The following is a 16,473-nucleotide window of genomic DNA, read 5'->3' on the forward strand; positions in this document are numbered from 1 at the left end:
GTTTTTTTAGGTCTTTCAGTTCATCTGCCTTTTAACCTCTTCTGTGCTACCAATGTGCAAAAAAGGCAATCTTGACAGCATTTTGATTGCATCAAGATGTGATGTTTCAACAGTGCATGACAGGACGAGAGCGCTAGTGAAACACTATACAAAAAGAATCTTGATGCAATCAAATGTATGCGGACATCAGTGTTGCTTTTTTTTGCAGTGTTTCATCAATGCCTATGTGCATGTTGGAAATATAGAGGAAAGTCAGACTTGCAAATGAAGTGAAGAAAATGAAAGCTGCAGCAAACCGCACATCTTCCAATTCCACAATTAATTTTAAGAAATTCTGCTAGTTAACCTGGAATTCAAGAAAACTTGAAATGCAAGGGAGAGTGATTTCATTGGCCACTGGTGAGGAACCTGTCGACCACAGGTCTAATTAGGCCCACCAGGCCATTTTGGGCGAACCACACCCGCCTGATGGAGACTGGTGGGAGACTGATGCCAGTGATTCTGCTCCGCATTTCAGTGCAAACTTCCAAGGAGCTGCCCAAAGTGTTAAGGCCAAAAAGCCTTGAATAGCTTGTTGGAAGTTTGGACTAAAACCTGTAGTGGATCCACTGCCTCACTGACATTGGAGCCACCAGTCTCCATGGCCTGTGCCTGATGTCATACGATGTCAAGCACGGGAAACGTGGGCATCAGGTGACTGACACCTGCGGAGGTGACTGACCACTGGCAACTGCTGCATCTGGCCCTCCTCACGCCTGCCATAGAACAATAAAGGATTGAAGGAAATCTGCTTGTCCTCCATTGCAAGGCGAAGCTTTAGCTGTCCATATAGAGCATGGGCCGTGCATTGTCCATTTCAGGTCTCAAGCCCGTCACTGTGCAGGTGTGGTTTTGAGAAGTTTCTAGAACTGGGAATAACTCGGCTCCCTCATCCCTTCCCTGTACCACATCAAAACAAAAAAACTCTGGTTAGAATTCAAAATATCTTTTAGTTACAGCTCATCTGATTAATCTAGATGGAACCATTATAATAAGCATAATGGATTCTCCTTGCCTGGCCTCTCAGTAAACCTCCACCTGCTGTTCTTGAACAGCTAAATGGAATTTCAAATGTGAATGTTTCCTTGTTGCTGTAGCCAGGTGACAAAAGGGGGCAGGGCTCCTCCTGCATGTTTAAGAGTGGTGTAGAAGAGGGAATTGCCAGCAGGTGCAGCTTTGCAGGGCAAATTACACCTGCTGAAATTCTTCTACACAGCTATTAAAGGTGCAGGACATCCTATTCCATATATTAATTGTTCCCAAACTTGCCCCCCCCCATGAACCACTTGAAAATTGCTGAGGGTCTTGGCAGACCACTCACTGGTTTTTCTCCGTTGCAGTAACTGTAATGTCCTCTGCTATAGATGCAGACTGATTTTTAATTGTGTTTTTATTGCTTCTTTTGTTTCTTACATTGTATTTGTATTGTATTATAATTTGAATTCCATAGAATACAATACTAGAAATAAAAGAAGCAATAAAAACACAGTTAATGATAAATATGAATATTTAACATGGATCCACCACCTGAATGAAGCCTGTGGACCTGTTTCGGAACCTCTTGCCTTATGTATCCTTATTTAACACTACAATAAACTACAGACACAAATGCCATGAGAACTAGCCTGATCAAAGGATGAAGGTGACTGAAGCTGGAGAGGCAAGAGCCCATTGACTGGCAGGCAGAAAAAGGAGCTCAAGTTTGATGCCCGGTGGACTACTGCAATTCCTGACCTAGCAGGATTCCTGCTCCAACACGGCACTGGCTCTCCAAAGCTCTGCTTCCTCTCCTCTGATGCACCCCTGTTCTTATCTGCAGCTTGCTTTGATCTGCCAACTTGCCACAGTCACAGCCTGCTGCTGCTAAGCTGTAGCACAGCCTCTTGCTCTGTGCCATGCTGCGTAGCATGATCCTGTTCACACTGGGAACTTCTTCAGCAACAGAGAACCTTTAAAGCAAAGCTGCTGAGCTCCCATAAAAAGGTAAGAGTTGGCCGGGTGCAACAGTATAGATCAATGGGGACTTGGTGTGTGGGCCAGCAGTGGAGCAAGGGAGGGGAAAAAATATCACACTAAAGGAATATTTTTCCCCAGCTCTCCTTGAGCACATGAGTTACAGAGGCACATTCATTTAATTATGGTATGTGATGTCTTCACGCTCATCCCTGCAAGTAGCAGCCAATGATGTGGTATGAGTGGGGAAATTCTGAGTGCAATGACATCACAGCATGCATTTTATATATATAATCCAAATGAATTATTTTAATGTAAGAAACAAATATGGCTAAAGTGAATTTTAGCATAAACAACTTAAAAGTTCTAATCATGGGAAGAGCAAATGATGCTTGCATAACCTTTCAATATTTGTTTGTTTATAAATTGATTTAATGCCCTTAAGCAAATAAATACATTCCGTGGTGTTTTAGAAATGACAGTGAAGACAATAAAATCATATAACTGCAAAGCAAAAGCAATCAGCAAAAACAGCAGATAAAATGGTAGTGATTTAAATTCACATCAGATATTAAATTTAGTAGATTTTAATATCTATTTTAGGCAGGTCAGTTACCACTGTGCATCCTCTGTAACATCAGGTCTGAGCCAGAGGTCTTTATTTTGCATCCTAACAGGTCTGTTTTGCACAATTTGAGAGTGAGGAGTAGTAGGAGTGATCCACTCCAATTACTTTCACAAGTCAACCGTCATCTTGCAATGCCCTTTTGATGTAAAATTTGAAAAGAAATGCAGCCATGCAGAAAATCAGGAGTGGCAACACAAAGTAACTAAATTTTGAAAGCAAAAACCATTAGAGGCACCAAGGTCTTGAAAGCTTTCCCTTATAAACAATGAATTTTGTTTGTGATTACTGTCTAACTTAAATGACGAGCATATTTGGAAACGGAATATAGTTGGGTACATGAAGGCAGCTCCAGTGAGGATGCAGGGCTCCCATCTGCATTTGGAGCTCTACACGACCAGGAGCTGCTGCCTCATTGAAGAAATGTACCTGCAGCAGCCCATGAAGGTCTGGACTGGGCATAAGTATGTATTACATAAACATGCAATGCAGCTTTACAGTGATTTAACAGTAGAAGAGCTTTCCAGTTTCACAGCACATATATTGAGGCCGTAATCCTATACACATTTACCTGGGAGTAAGTTCCACGGAACTCAATGAGGCTTATTTCTGAGTAGACACGTATAGGATTTCACTCAAGAGAATCTTGTGAGATTTGTGAAGTTGGGGAGGAGGGAGAGAGAGATTTGAGTCTTGATACTGCAGCACTTTCCCAAGCAACTCTATAGGCTTTTCTTTCCCCCCCTCAAATGCTGTTTCTAAAACTTTCCAATAGGGGTTTAAATCAGGGATGGGGCACCATTTTGGCCCACCACGCAGGCCAACTTTAACAGGTGGGTGGGGAAACACATGATTGTCCCATCCACTTGTCAAAATCCTTTGTGTGAGTTTCTCAAGCTTGGGAGCCACAGCGCAAGGGGTGTTGCCAGCCCTATACTGCAGGGGTGAGACTGTGCTGGAGCCATCAAGGGGGCAAACTTTCCACCTGCCCTGCCCCTTCACTCTTGCTCTTTCTAACATCTTTTTGGGGACTGCCTTTTACTAGGAAGACGAATGTATTTGGCTTTTAGTTGTTGTTGCTTTTTAAAAAATGTTTTAATGCACACACTATTTTTGTCTTAATTTTTTTTAAATTGTATTGTTCTTTTCTGTTTTTGTATCTGTGTGTATTCTTTGTGAGCTGCCTTGTGGGGCTTGTTGGCCAAAACATGGTTTCTTCCTATGCCGTGTTTATACTTTGCAAGCCTCCCTGCGCTGCTCTTTTCCACCGCCAAAGCCAGAAGTGCAAAGGAGAAGCACGGGGAGGTTCGCAAAGGGCTTTCAAAGCCTCCCCGCGCTGCTTCTTTTGATCTCCGATGTTGGCAGTGGAAACGAGCCATGCTGGGAAGCTTCAAAGAGCAGCGCTGGGAGGTTATAATGACTGTAATTTCAAACAGAAATTCAATGCATCTCACCACAGTGGGGAAATACTGCGTGCAGGTGATCGGCAACTTCAAGATTCCTCCTGTTCTCCCTTCTTACGGCTCTTTATATTAAAACTGGGCTTGAATCAGACAGCCCTTCAAATAGAGGACACTTTCAAATAGAGGACTGTCCTCTGTAAAGTAGGACACATGGGCATGCTAATCTGCAACATTTAACCCAAAGTCAGGAATTTTAAATTCCCAGACTGAGCAGTACAAATGGATTTGGGTGTGCAGAGGAATGTTTTTTCTTTCCTAGCACTGCAGCCTGGAAAATGACTCAACTATACGCTGAGTCACTGGGATTTACGTTTGCTGCCTTCTTTTTGCAGCACCACATGGCATCCCTTGATTCTAGTTTTACGTAGCCACTTGTGGTTGACCACTTGTTTTTTTCTACCTAGATAGGAAATGGCTCATCACTGTGAATGATGATGTATCAGTCTGTGACTTTGCACCAAACCACACACCCTTCAAAGCAGCAGCATTCCAAACTGTGCTCTGTGCACTTGTGGCAAGCATTTTGGGCAAGCTTGTTTGCCTGAGCTTGGCTGAATCCAGGCCAGAGAATCTCTATCAAACACCACCACCACCAGCAGAGGCAGATGTCTCAATTGGTTCTTCTTGGCTTAGCTGGCATCATCTGCACACAGCTTGTACCTCCCCACTCCCTGCAGAACCAAGCATCCATGGCAAAGAAAAAGAAAAAAGAGGATTGCTTTGATATGCAATCTTGAATTCAGGTCTCCACATTTCTGCAGCAATTTGTGATTGTTTTAAAAAAATCCTCATGAAAATTCATCAGCATTTTAATGTGAATTTCCTTGAATAAACACACTTTTGTATGCAATTTTGCCTAATGTACAAATTTTTACAAAGCAATTTCCCCTAAATATAATGCATTTTTGTACTTTATTTTCACTTATGCATTTTTAGGCACACTTTTCTCTAATATATGCATTTTTGAAAATATTGGTTGGAGAGCTGCACCACAAAATTTGAACAAGTGCAAATTTTGAAGGATGGCTGTGTTTCACTTTGAATATTTTTTTCCAGAAAGTGCAAATTTGATAGGTTCGCCTTTAAAAGCAAACTGAATTGAATTTCTCCCCCAACCCTAGGAATAAGTAATCCTACCCTCAAAATTTAAACATAAAGAGGCACAGTGCCACCTGTTTTTGTATTTGCATGTTTCCAGAATTTGCTGTGTGCACTGTAGTTTAAGAATTCTATATAACTCCAACATTTGTATACATCAGATGGTCACCTGAAAAGAATAGTGTCCCTCTCTCTGCATTTCTTGTCCTGGGAGATCAACCGGGCCTCTAAGGCAGCAGGGAAAGCTTTCAGGATCCTGGGGGGTGGGGGCAACTGGATGTTTATCAAGCATCACCCACAATCCCGAGAATATATGACACAACAAGACAGTAAGGAGAGAGAGAAGGGCAGGTTACACACACTCAGCAAATCCAGGATTTTTACTGGAAACATCTTGCCAATTCAGGATGGGCACAGGGATACTGGTTTCCATGAAGCTGTCCTGGTTCTGGAGAGCAACCAGAGGGCTGCTTTCTACGAGAAGGAGAGGGTTGCTCTGGACTGTTTCAACTAGAAGCAAATGGGGAAGAAAACAAATGGGGCAAAAAGCAACAGACGTGTCGCCACAGAAAGTGTAACAACAAGAGACTTCACAACTGATGTCAACAACAGCTCAGGACCTTCTCTGAAGGACTTCAGGCACAGGAAAGAAAGTCAAAGGGCTCTAGCTAGATGTGATGGTGCCCAGGTCTGAACGGGTATGAAGAGAGTGGGGTGGCTTAAAGCGTCCTTGTCAGAAAGCAGAGAAGGTTCAGCCCCTGTTCACGCCTGCTGCTCCTGGTGAGGCTTTCTCTCAGTCCTGGAGTCCAGTTGGGAGAAAAACAACTGAAGGGTCAACAGTGTGAAGGTGGGTGGGGAAAGGGTTTAGCACCCTCTTTCACCCGCTGCCTCTCCGCATGAAATCACCCCAACCCCTTTTATGCCTGTTCAGTAGTGACATGAATTCTGTAACAGATCTGCTGACATCACATATAGTTAGACCACAAGGCATGTTCAGGTCAGAACCATCCACATCCATACTTACCTGTGCCATGTGGTGGCATGGGATTTGGCTTCTTTGAGGTTGTGAACCAAAACACATACTTGGAAAGAATTCAGTAAGACATAATGCACTTTATTTCTAAATAAAGTAAAGTATTTCTAAGTAAAGCCCAAGGTACCAGAATCATATTCCTTTCCCTGCTCAAAGAGGCACATTTCTAGCTTTCAGTGGTGTAGAGAATACACACAGTTGTCAGTACAGGGTACACCCAAAAAAATTCAAGAGTGGGTCTTGGTGAAAACACTTCTGAGCCTTAGGGCATGTATAGATGCATGTAGAAACAGGAGCTGACACAAGTTTTGTCTCTTCGGTGGAGCCAAACAAACTCACGCCCCCCCTTCACACTTAAAATCAACAGAAGTACTTGCCTCAGTTTTGAAAGCTGGGTTACTTGTCAGCCCATGATTAATGGCAAACCCCACAGGGTATTCATGATGCTTGTGCAAACAATGGCAATTAGCCACAGATTGGGGCTGGGTGGGGATAGCTTTGGCTCGAAACATGCTAAGGAACCAAAATGCAATTAGTTGTCTGTCTTGTGCAAAGGGATCAGTTTGAGCAGGACAGGAATACTGGGGCCAGGAGCTAAAGGCATGTTCACACTAAACGAAGGGTCCCTCCAGCCTAGGGATGTGAAGGCCTGAAAAAATGTTTCCGTCTTTTTCCTTGGGCTTCACATCTCTCTTCCAGACATCCTTTTCATCGTGCATTCATAGTGACTTGTGCTCATGATGGTACTGGGGCAGTTATACACAATTCCACTTTCAATACTGTTTGCACCTGCAAAAGTTTCAACGTGGACATTCTGCTTTGTTTCCAATCACTGCATGTCCAATAGCTTCCTGCTGAAATCCTGTAACTTTTTATACCACAAATGTTCCCATTTATATTTTGTCCTGCTTTTGTTGTGTTATAGTACAAGAGTGCCCCCCTCAAGATAGCAATAATGTGGTAAAATTGGGGAAGCATCCAGGGCCAGCCCCAATATGCTGGGGCCCTTGGGCACAAGCCGGCCCCAGGCCCCTCTGCTCCCCTTCCGCGATTCGCAGCAGGATTGCTGCCGCGGATCGCATGGTGAGAGCTTTGGAGCCCTCGCCATTCCCTTGCTTAACATGCCTTTCTCAGCTGTTCTGTGGTTACATGAGCAGCGCTGCCCTTAACAAAGATGGCGGCCGAGGTTTCCCTAAGGGGCTGAAGCCTCTGCCGCCATCTTGGCTCATGGCATGGATGAGCACACATAGCACCTGGCTGCCCTTTATCTAGATCCATTCCAATCGGGCTTCAGGACTGGACATGGAACTGAAACAGCTGTGGTCGCCCTGGTGGATGATATGAGGAGGGTGTTAGATAGGGGAGAATATACCCTCCTTGTCCTCTCAGCGGCTTTCGATACTGTCGACCACAGTATCCTTTTAGGTCGCCTGGAGGGATTAGAAATAGGGGGCACTGTTTTACGGTGGCTCCGTTCCTATCTCTCAGACAGGCGCCAGCGGGTGGCATTGGGGGATGAGGTTTCAGACCCTTGGCCTCTCACTTGTGGAGTGCCATAGGGTTCTATCATCTCCCCCATGCTATTCAACATCTATGTAAAGCCGCTGGGAGCCATCATCAGGAGTTTTGGGCTGCAGTGTCACCAATATGCGGATGACACTCAGCTCTATCTCTCGTTTAAATCCTCACCAGAGCTGGCTGTGGATACCATGTCCAAGTGCCTGGACTCCGTAAGTGAATGGATGAGAAGGAATAGGCTGAAGCTAAACCCCGACAAGACCGAAGTGTTGCTAGTGGGCGACAAGGGAAGATTGGGAGATATAGACCTGGTGTTCAATGGGGTAAGCTTGCCCCTGAAAGACCAGGTCCGTAGCCTTGGGGTCATTCTTGACTCCCAGCTGTCTATGGAGGCTCAGATTTTGGCTGTGAGCCAGGCAGCTTGGTATCAATTACATCTGATACGAAGGCTACAACCCTACCTTCCAGCCCATCTGCTCCCACGGGTGATACATGCTCTGGTCTCCTCTCGCTTAGACTACTGCAATGTGCTCTACGTGGGGCTACCCTTGAAAACGGTCTGGAAATTACAACTGATACAGAATGCGGCGGCTCGGTTGCTCATGAATAGCCATCGCCGTGATCATATTACTCTGGTGTTAGTAGATCTACACTGGCTACCAGTTATTTACCGGGCCCAATTCAAGGTGTTGCTGTTGACCTTTAAAGCCCTATATGGTTTCGGCCCAGTTTATCTGAAGGAGCGCCTCCAGCATCACCAATTGTGCCGCCTGACGAGATCAGCCGCACAAGACCTTCTCTCGGTTCCACCAGTTAAAACAGCGAGACTGGTGCGGACTAGAGAGAGGGCATTTTCGATTGTGGCCCCCACCCTCTGGAATTCCCTTCCTTTCGATCTTCGCCATGCCCCCTCCCTAATAGGTTTCCGCCGGGCCTTGAAAACCTGGCTATTCAGGCAGGCCTACGGGATCTCTGGGGCGGGTTAGTTATTAATGTTGTTATTAATTGGTAGAGTGGTGTTTAGATGAATGATGGTCTTATTGATTGTATATTGTATTTTATTGTATTAATGTACGTCGTCTAGAGTGGCCGTTAATTCGGCCAGATAGGCGACTCATAAATAAAATTTTATTATTATTATTATTATTTAGAACCGGCCCTGGAAGCATTGCAGAACAACTATTAAAGTGGAATGATGTATGGACGGTTCAGTATAAATCCCCACCAGTAATGCACTATTATTGTATCAGTGATACATTGCAGATACACCCCCCTCAAATTATACACCCACCACCAAAAAACAAACAAACAAGAAACAACCCTGCCTAGAGGAGCTCAAACAGGCAGAAAAACACAAAGAAAAATGCCGCTGCTTTCTCTGAAGTGCTCTTACAATCACAGTTTTGAGAAGGTGCTGACAGCATCATCTCATCACCCTCACAAAACTGCAGTTCTCAGCCTACCTTGACTGGAAACCATCATGACATCGTGACTCATGTCAGCAAAATCGGCTTGGGAGACGCTTAAATGTGTAGCAAAGAAGACACACCCTACTCTGCATTACCTGGAACTTTTTCTCTACCCTCGTGGGCTAATAGGGGAAAAGAGAAGCTCTGAACTTGGCAAAGTGGCTCTCCCTCAGCACTGAGTCAACAAAGCTAGAACCCACTCTTTTGGGATACAGGCCTGAAGAACCCAGTGGGGAGGCCTAGTTGCAAAGCGTACTCAAGCCAGCACCTCTAATGCCAATTCAAATGCTGCTCATATGCCCAGAATTGATCTCTGTAACTGCATGAGCCTTCCTAGGCCAAGTTCTTACCGAGGTGAGAAGCCTGTATATTATGGAACATACCACTTCAGAAAGCATGGATGCACATGATCAGGTGCTCCTTCTTCATATAATAAAAGAAGAAAAACAGATGCTAGAGGGAAGGAGGATCCAAGTCTAGCCTTCTTCCTGACTTGCTAGCTTTCTGTGTAGAGGGAAGTCCAATCATGTGTATCCCCCACCTGAATACCAAAGTGGTACAGCCCAGACATGGTCATCACCTTGGCGTGGCCATGGATACTTGGCTTTTGGTGATGAAAAGCTGACTTACCCAGGAGGGCCGAATTGCCATCCCCGAGAGGGAACCTCTGGTAGCGTGGGATATTAAAGGGTGGTAAAATGTGGAACTTCTTTTCCAGAAGTGGTTCCAAGCGTGAGGCGGAAGGGTCTGCAGGATGGAACAGGTTGTAGACTTGCTGGCAGGCTGGTCTCAACTGGAAGACTAAGCAATATGAAAGAGAAGGGGGGTGAGGGGAAGAGAGAGATAAGGACAAGATATTAAAACTGGAGTCCACAGCTGACATTCTTGCTGCTGATTTTATCACATTAACTTATTAACATTATTTAACATTCACTGGGGACAGACAACATTATACTTTTCACTGCCATGGTATTTTTCTTAATGTTGGCAGTATAGACATTTTTACAAATAAAAAAATATTATTGGTTAGCTGTTCAAATCCCAGCATGTAAATAACATTAAAGGCAGCTGATATTTATGGGAACAGTCTTTACTAAGCCCTCGTCACACCTTATTGTTCAGTGGTTTATTGCACAGTCCTGAATCATTTCAAAGTAACTGCATAACCAATATTTTATTCAATAAAACATACAAGTGCTTGTAATGAAGGGGAAGGGCCATAGCTCAGTGGCAGAGCATCTGCTTTGCATGCACAATATCCCAGTTCAATTCTTGGCATTTGCAGGTACAACTGGGCATTATTCCTTGTCTGAAACCCCAGAGAGCTGTTGTCAGTCCAGACCATAATGAGCTAGATGGACCAATGGTCTGACTTTGGTGTTTATTTATAAATATATTTGTATACCGCTATTTCATTTAAAAATATCAAAGTGGTTCACAAGAAGCAAAAAAACCTGTACAGTAAAAACCATTTAAAAATACAGCAAAAACAAAGGTCAGCTATTGCAATTGCAACTATGCATGGTTGTCTCCTCAGCCACCTGCCTCTTTTGATGCAGAAATTAGCCATCACTGCCCACTTTATACGTAAACAGGGCAGATATGTGAATAAAAAGTAACTGCCCTCACATATAGTTTGGCCCTGTGGCAGTCAACTGGCCCTGAAGTCCACATGACAGTTCTTTTAATGTCTTGCTCAATTTGTCCTTCATGTAATTTCATGTTCTCCGCCTTGTTTTACAAGATAGAAATTCAGGCCATTTCTTACCCCTTTTTCTTATCAGCAAGAATGACTAGAGAACAAATCAGAACACACCACAAGAGCAAAGATAATCAACAACAGAAAAATTGTCAAGATACTTAAACATGTAGCAATTCCTACAGCACTAACTCAGGTTAAAGCCTTCTACTTATCCTTGATGGTATAAGGCAGCTTCCTCTATTCCTATGAAGACAGACCTAACCTTCAAAGAGAAGTCATTGTAGATTTTGTGCTAAGCTCGGCTTAGCAATTTGCATGGCATGTCTACATTCTACTAATGAAACTCAGGGTTGGCCATCTATCTTACCCCATCATGCCTCATTATTTAGGCAGACTGCCTGCCTTAAGCATATTTTTGAAGTGCCATAATATGCTTATCTTGTTTTTAATGGAAACATTTTGAAGAATTGAGAAACTGTTCAAGGATTTGAGGGAGGTGCTTTGGTGACATCATGGACACTAGCCAATCAACCAGATTTGTTGCAAATTTATACAGCTAATTATTTTTCAGCCCTAAAGAGGAAAAGGCACATTTGAAACCGGTGACACCACTTTGAAACTGGTCCCACTGCTCTAAAAGCTATATGTTAATCTATTTTATAGTTTTTGTTTTCCAGGCTTGCTTCTTTGCTCACAAAGCCCTTTAACAATGGAACAAAAAGTATTTTCAAACCACCCTCTGTCCCACACCAGAACCTACTGTCAAGAGAAGGAATGACGGTTTTTCGCAGTGCTAGGACCAGCCCCAAGGGAGATCCAAACAGGAAGAAATCTGTGATCTCAAACTCAAATTTCCCAAGATTCCCTCCATCCAGCACAGTGGAGCTACTTGATCTCCTTGATCCTGCGTAGTTTTTCAGAGCGCTAGAATGTAAACTAGAGAGAGAAGGAAACAGTCTGTAAGCAACAGTGAAAAAAGCAAAGCTACCAGCCAGACAATCATGAATGCACATCATGCTGTGGTTAATGATGCATGCAGTTCCTAAAGAGGTTTAACACACAGGAAGATGCTCATTAGGAAACATGTTTGTTTGTGGATGAGTGTAGCTTCAGTGCTGGACTGTGGCCGCTTCAATTAGTGGAAGCATATTAGCACTATTTAAGATTTATTTTGTGGCAACATTATGCTAGGTGCTGTACATCACGTGGAATTGATTGTGGAGTCATTTCTAGCAGCAAATAATGTAACAAAATAAAACACGGTACTCAGGCAAAAGGCATCATTTTCTGGGAAGTTCTGCTCTTCCCTCTCCTATAAAAACTCAGTCCTATTTGCATCTATCGTTAAGGAAAGTGTTTCTGTTTGTTGATATAAACACCAGGTGTTGCAGCCATATTGGGCCCCCAGAATGCAATATAAGAATTATGGATTCTATCCAATGTTAGTCCTAACACTGAGCAGACCCACTGAAATTAATAGATCTAAATTAGTCATGTCCATTAATTTCAGTGGTTCTATTCCGAGCAGGACCAGCGTTAGAAACAACTCTATACAGTATACTTGGTGGCCCAAATAGTTTCCCCAGTAATTTATAACCCTTTCAACTGCACCATTTTTCTTTTGTATTTTCAAACCTAGATATTTTGGAGAAGAGCTGCTTTCTCATACCTCTTCCAAACTGATTTCACTTCATGACAGGAAAAGAATCAGACCAGGTTTGAAAGTTTGCAGAATGTTTAAGCAGCCAGTTGGTCCAATATACAGTAACCTTATCTTTTAAAAATCTGTTCTCTATTCCTATGGCAAGTGCTGTGCAGTCTTATGCATGCTTACGCAGAAGTCAGTCCTACTGTGTTCAGTGGGGTTTACTCCAAAGTCAGCACACATAAGGTTACAACCTAAGATTCTTTTTTTCAAATGTGATCCTCCAATGTTCTCGATCAGTGGTTCCCAAACCTTTTCCCCCATATTGCATTTCAGTTTGCATTCCACAGAATTCAAATTGCAATGAAATAGAAATGAAAGAAGCAATAAAAATACAATTAAAAATCAATATGAGTATTTAATGCAGGCATTCTGCAAGCCACCTGAAAGAAGCTCATGGACCACTGGTGGTCCAGGTGTCACAGTTTGGGAACCTTTGTTCTAGATTTCTCTACAGAACGGAAAGCTGTGAATGGTGCTTACCTATTTCTTCCTCAAAGAAGTTGTTGGGACAAGTGTTAAGGGATTAATAAAAGAGAAAAGAAAAAGAAACAAAAGTAAGAGAGGAAAGAGAAATAGAAAGATCACAATTGGCAGGAAGGGAGTCTTGCCTCTTTGCATGCTGCCTATCAACCTGCTCAAAATGTACACACATAAATTTACACATTTACAGCATGGCAAGGCCTTGCACCCAAGGACTTGTACAGCTCATGTGATCAATTACATGTCACAAAATGCATCCTGCCCACCTATCAAGAGCCGGTCACTCTTTCCTTTCATATTAACAGAGCTGAAGCCTGTGGGGCAAGAATCCTACAAAGCAAGCCCAAAGATTGAGACATGCTTGAATTCATAGGCAGCCCCCATGACTTAGTGTGAGTCAGAGAACAGATGGGGATACTGGAGAGGTAGTCAAGAATGTATGTCTCAGGATGCATACACACCGTACATTTAAAGCACATGACTTCCCCCCAAGAATCCTGGGTTTGTTAAGGGTGTTGGGAACTGTAAACTAACGTTCCCAGGATTCTTCCTGGGGGAAATCACATGCTTTAAACATATTGCGTGTACACAGCCTGACTACGATACAGCTAGGCTTCAGCTTCTCCACCAGGAATGCCACAAACTCTGTTGCCTCTGCTACTGTGCTGCAGGCTGGCTGCTTGTGCTTGAATAAAGTGGTTCCCAAACTGTGTGGCTGGGCACCCAGAGCGCTGTGGTAGCTGATCAGGTTACTAACAATACATAAGCTTAGGAAGTTGGAAGACAGCTTGCCACCCGCCATGGATCTTTCCTTGGAATGCACAGATGCAGGAGAGCATCAGGTTTGTCTTACAACACTCCTCCTTTGCACATGGGGAATGGAGAAGGGCCCAGTCAGCTAACTGCATGAACAGCACATGCATCCTACTCCGTCCCCCAGAATCCTCTGTGATATCCAGGAATTCATGGCTGATGCTCAAGGGAATATCTACAGAACATGTTCTCTACGGGTAAACAAGTCTGAAAAAACGATTCCTTCCTGGTAATATCTCAGCTAAATTCTTACTAGCTGAGGACACCTGAGCTTAAAAATCCCCAATGTTTGAGTTTCCTCCATGTCAAGCCCCAAATCTCTTAAGGGCTGGTGGAAACTTGAGAGGGTCTGGAGGCAAAGCAGGTGTAAATATTCCATCCTTCCAAAGTTTGTAGAACTTGGTGAAGACAACAAGTCCAAGATATTCTTTAGTGCCAAGAGTAATACAAATAACCGCGGCAGAATCCGCTAAATCATTTTAATATTAGCAAGATATTTTTCCTGCAGAAAATACACGGGGTAAAATAAAATATATGACTACATGGTTGGAAATAAGAATTTTATGGGCATAAGCTGGGAACAGCCTGTAGTACAAATTCCACAGCAGCCGCATTTGACGGCATTTGTGGTGAGTGAGGCTAAGTTGCATTTTTGGCGAGGCCCCCACAGGGTCCACCTGTTCTGAAAAACTGTTAACAAACATGTGGATAACAATTTCTCACAATCCTTTTATCATCTCTAGCATTTCCTTTATGTTTCTTTTGGTGAGATCTGCAGTCCTTTATGTTTATTTTACAGAAATCTGTTCTTTAACAACCTTGTAACGTGGATCCCAACTATTCCCATTTCACAGATAGGAAACTGAGGCCAAGAGACGGAATTGTCCAAGACCACCCAGTGTGTGTGTGTGTGTGTGTGTGTGTGTGTGTGTGTGTGTGTGTGTGTGTGTGTGTGTAGATATATATACATAGCTTCAGAAGCAATTTAGATCAGGGAATCAGTGTGGAGGGAAATGCAGGAAAGCTTGGGCTTATTGCTGAACTACATCTCCCATCAGCCCCAGCAAGCATGGCCAATGGCCAGAGATGATGGAAGTCGCAGTCCAGCAACAAGTGGAGGGCCCAAGGTTTCCCACACCTGGGTTAAACACTCACTCCCCCAGCACTGATGCTCCTGTCAAATTTGGTGCCTGTTTAAACAAAAGTTGTGAGTCCTTATGGGGAGGGGCCAAGGCTGAATGTTTCGCCTACAGAAGGTGCCAGGTTCAATCCCCAGCATCTCATTAAAAGGATCACATAGCAGGTGATGGAAAGTTCCCTCCTGCCCCGAGAACGTGGAGACTCATTGCCAGTCAAAGTAGACTATCCCAGGTTAACTCAGTATAAGGACAACTCCCTATGTTCCTATCGCATCATGGGTATCCTCCGTCACATGCATTTTGGCCCCAAGAAGTGGTCACCTCTTACATCACATCCACACCATAGATTTAAAGCACCTGGCTTCCCTCAAAGAATTCTGTGAACTGAAGTTTGTTAAGGGTGTTAGAAACTGTAGCTCTGTGAGGCACAAACTACAGTTCCCAAGATTCTTTGGAGAGAAGCCATGACTGTTAAAATGGTATAAATGTGCTTTAAATGTATGGTGTGGAGGTGACCTTAATTCACTTGTATCTTGCATTTTCAGCTCCACCCCTCAAAGGGCTAACAAACATATACTGAAGTACCAAATCATCGGAAAATAATAATAATAATAACAACAACAGCAGCAGCAGCAGCAGCACACTCTACAGCAGCCGCCCCAGCACTCTTCCCCCCTTTGCAACCCTACCTGGAGAGGAAGGCTTGGTGCTGCTTGATGGTGTCCAGCTCATAGGTCGAGGAGTCGCTTCTCTTCCGTGGCAGCTGCTTCCTGGAATCCTCCCCGTTGCTGCGAGGGATGTCAATGTTGCTCCGGCTGAGGTGTCGGCTGGCTTCCAGGTTGGAGGCCCCTGAACAGTAGCTGTTGTTCACAATGATTCCAGGAGACAAGAGGTCAGTGTCCTGGAATTTGAAGGGCACAAGGCCTAGGCGTCAGACCCCTGACAAAGGGCAATCGCGTTGACATTCCATTGGAAAAACTCAGAAGACCCACTGCCCAACCATGAGCCCTGTGGGCTGTCACTGGACTTGCCAGATGTCAGTGTTTGACCCCTAGCTCCTCAAGCAGTGGTGGGCTAGCGATCCAGCCATCGTCATCATTATCTTTATTGCATTTATTTATTTATTGTATTAAATTTATATCCCATCCTTCCTCACAGTAGCATCATCATCATCATCAATATAGTGTCATCATAATCTCTCTCTCCCCATATGAACCACACTCTGTGGTCTTCATCAGAGGCCCTTTTCCATTTGTCTCACCTGAGGGAGGTGCGGAGGATGGCCACAAAAGAACAGGACTTTTCAGTGGTGGCCCCGTTTGTGGAATGCTTTACCCAGGGAAACAGCCCTGGTGCTTTCATCACCAGTTTTTAGGCACCTGGCTAAGAACCTTTCCTTCACTCAGGCCTTTGAGAACTAAGCTGGCCTCTTC

The 16,473-nt window shown here is 43.9% G+C and overlaps 1 protein-coding gene across 11 annotated transcripts in view; it reads right to left on the minus strand.

The window, feature by feature from the left end:
* PITPNM2 (phosphatidylinositol transfer protein membrane associated 2) overlaps positions 1–16,473 on the minus strand; it is a 317,406-nt gene that overhangs the window by 32,852 nt on the left and 268,081 nt on the right. For 8 of the 11 annotated variants that reach the window (XR_009759680.1, XM_061603246.1, XM_061603251.1 and 5 more), the window contains 4 exons: positions 15,730–15,941; positions 11,661–11,836; positions 9,829–9,999; positions 5,539–5,688 (listed from right to left, as the gene is read on the minus strand). Coding sequence is in view for 10 of the 11 variants with exons in the window: in XM_061603246.1 (XP_061459230.1) it covers positions 5,539–5,688; positions 9,829–9,999; positions 11,661–11,836; positions 15,730–15,941 (709 nt within the window). In the remaining variant the exon portion in view is untranslated. Of the gene's footprint in view, positions 1–5,538; positions 5,689–9,828; positions 10,000–11,660; positions 11,837–15,729; positions 15,942–16,473 lie in introns of those variants that run through there. The other 3 variants (XM_061603252.1, XM_061603250.1, XM_061603253.1) reach the window with 2 other exon arrangements.

This window comes from Rhineura floridana, chromosome 19 (genome assembly GCF_030035675.1).
Source record: "Rhineura floridana isolate rRhiFlo1 chromosome 19, rRhiFlo1.hap2, whole genome shotgun sequence".
NCBI lineage: Eukaryota > Metazoa > Chordata > Lepidosauria > Squamata > Rhineuridae > Rhineura > Rhineura floridana.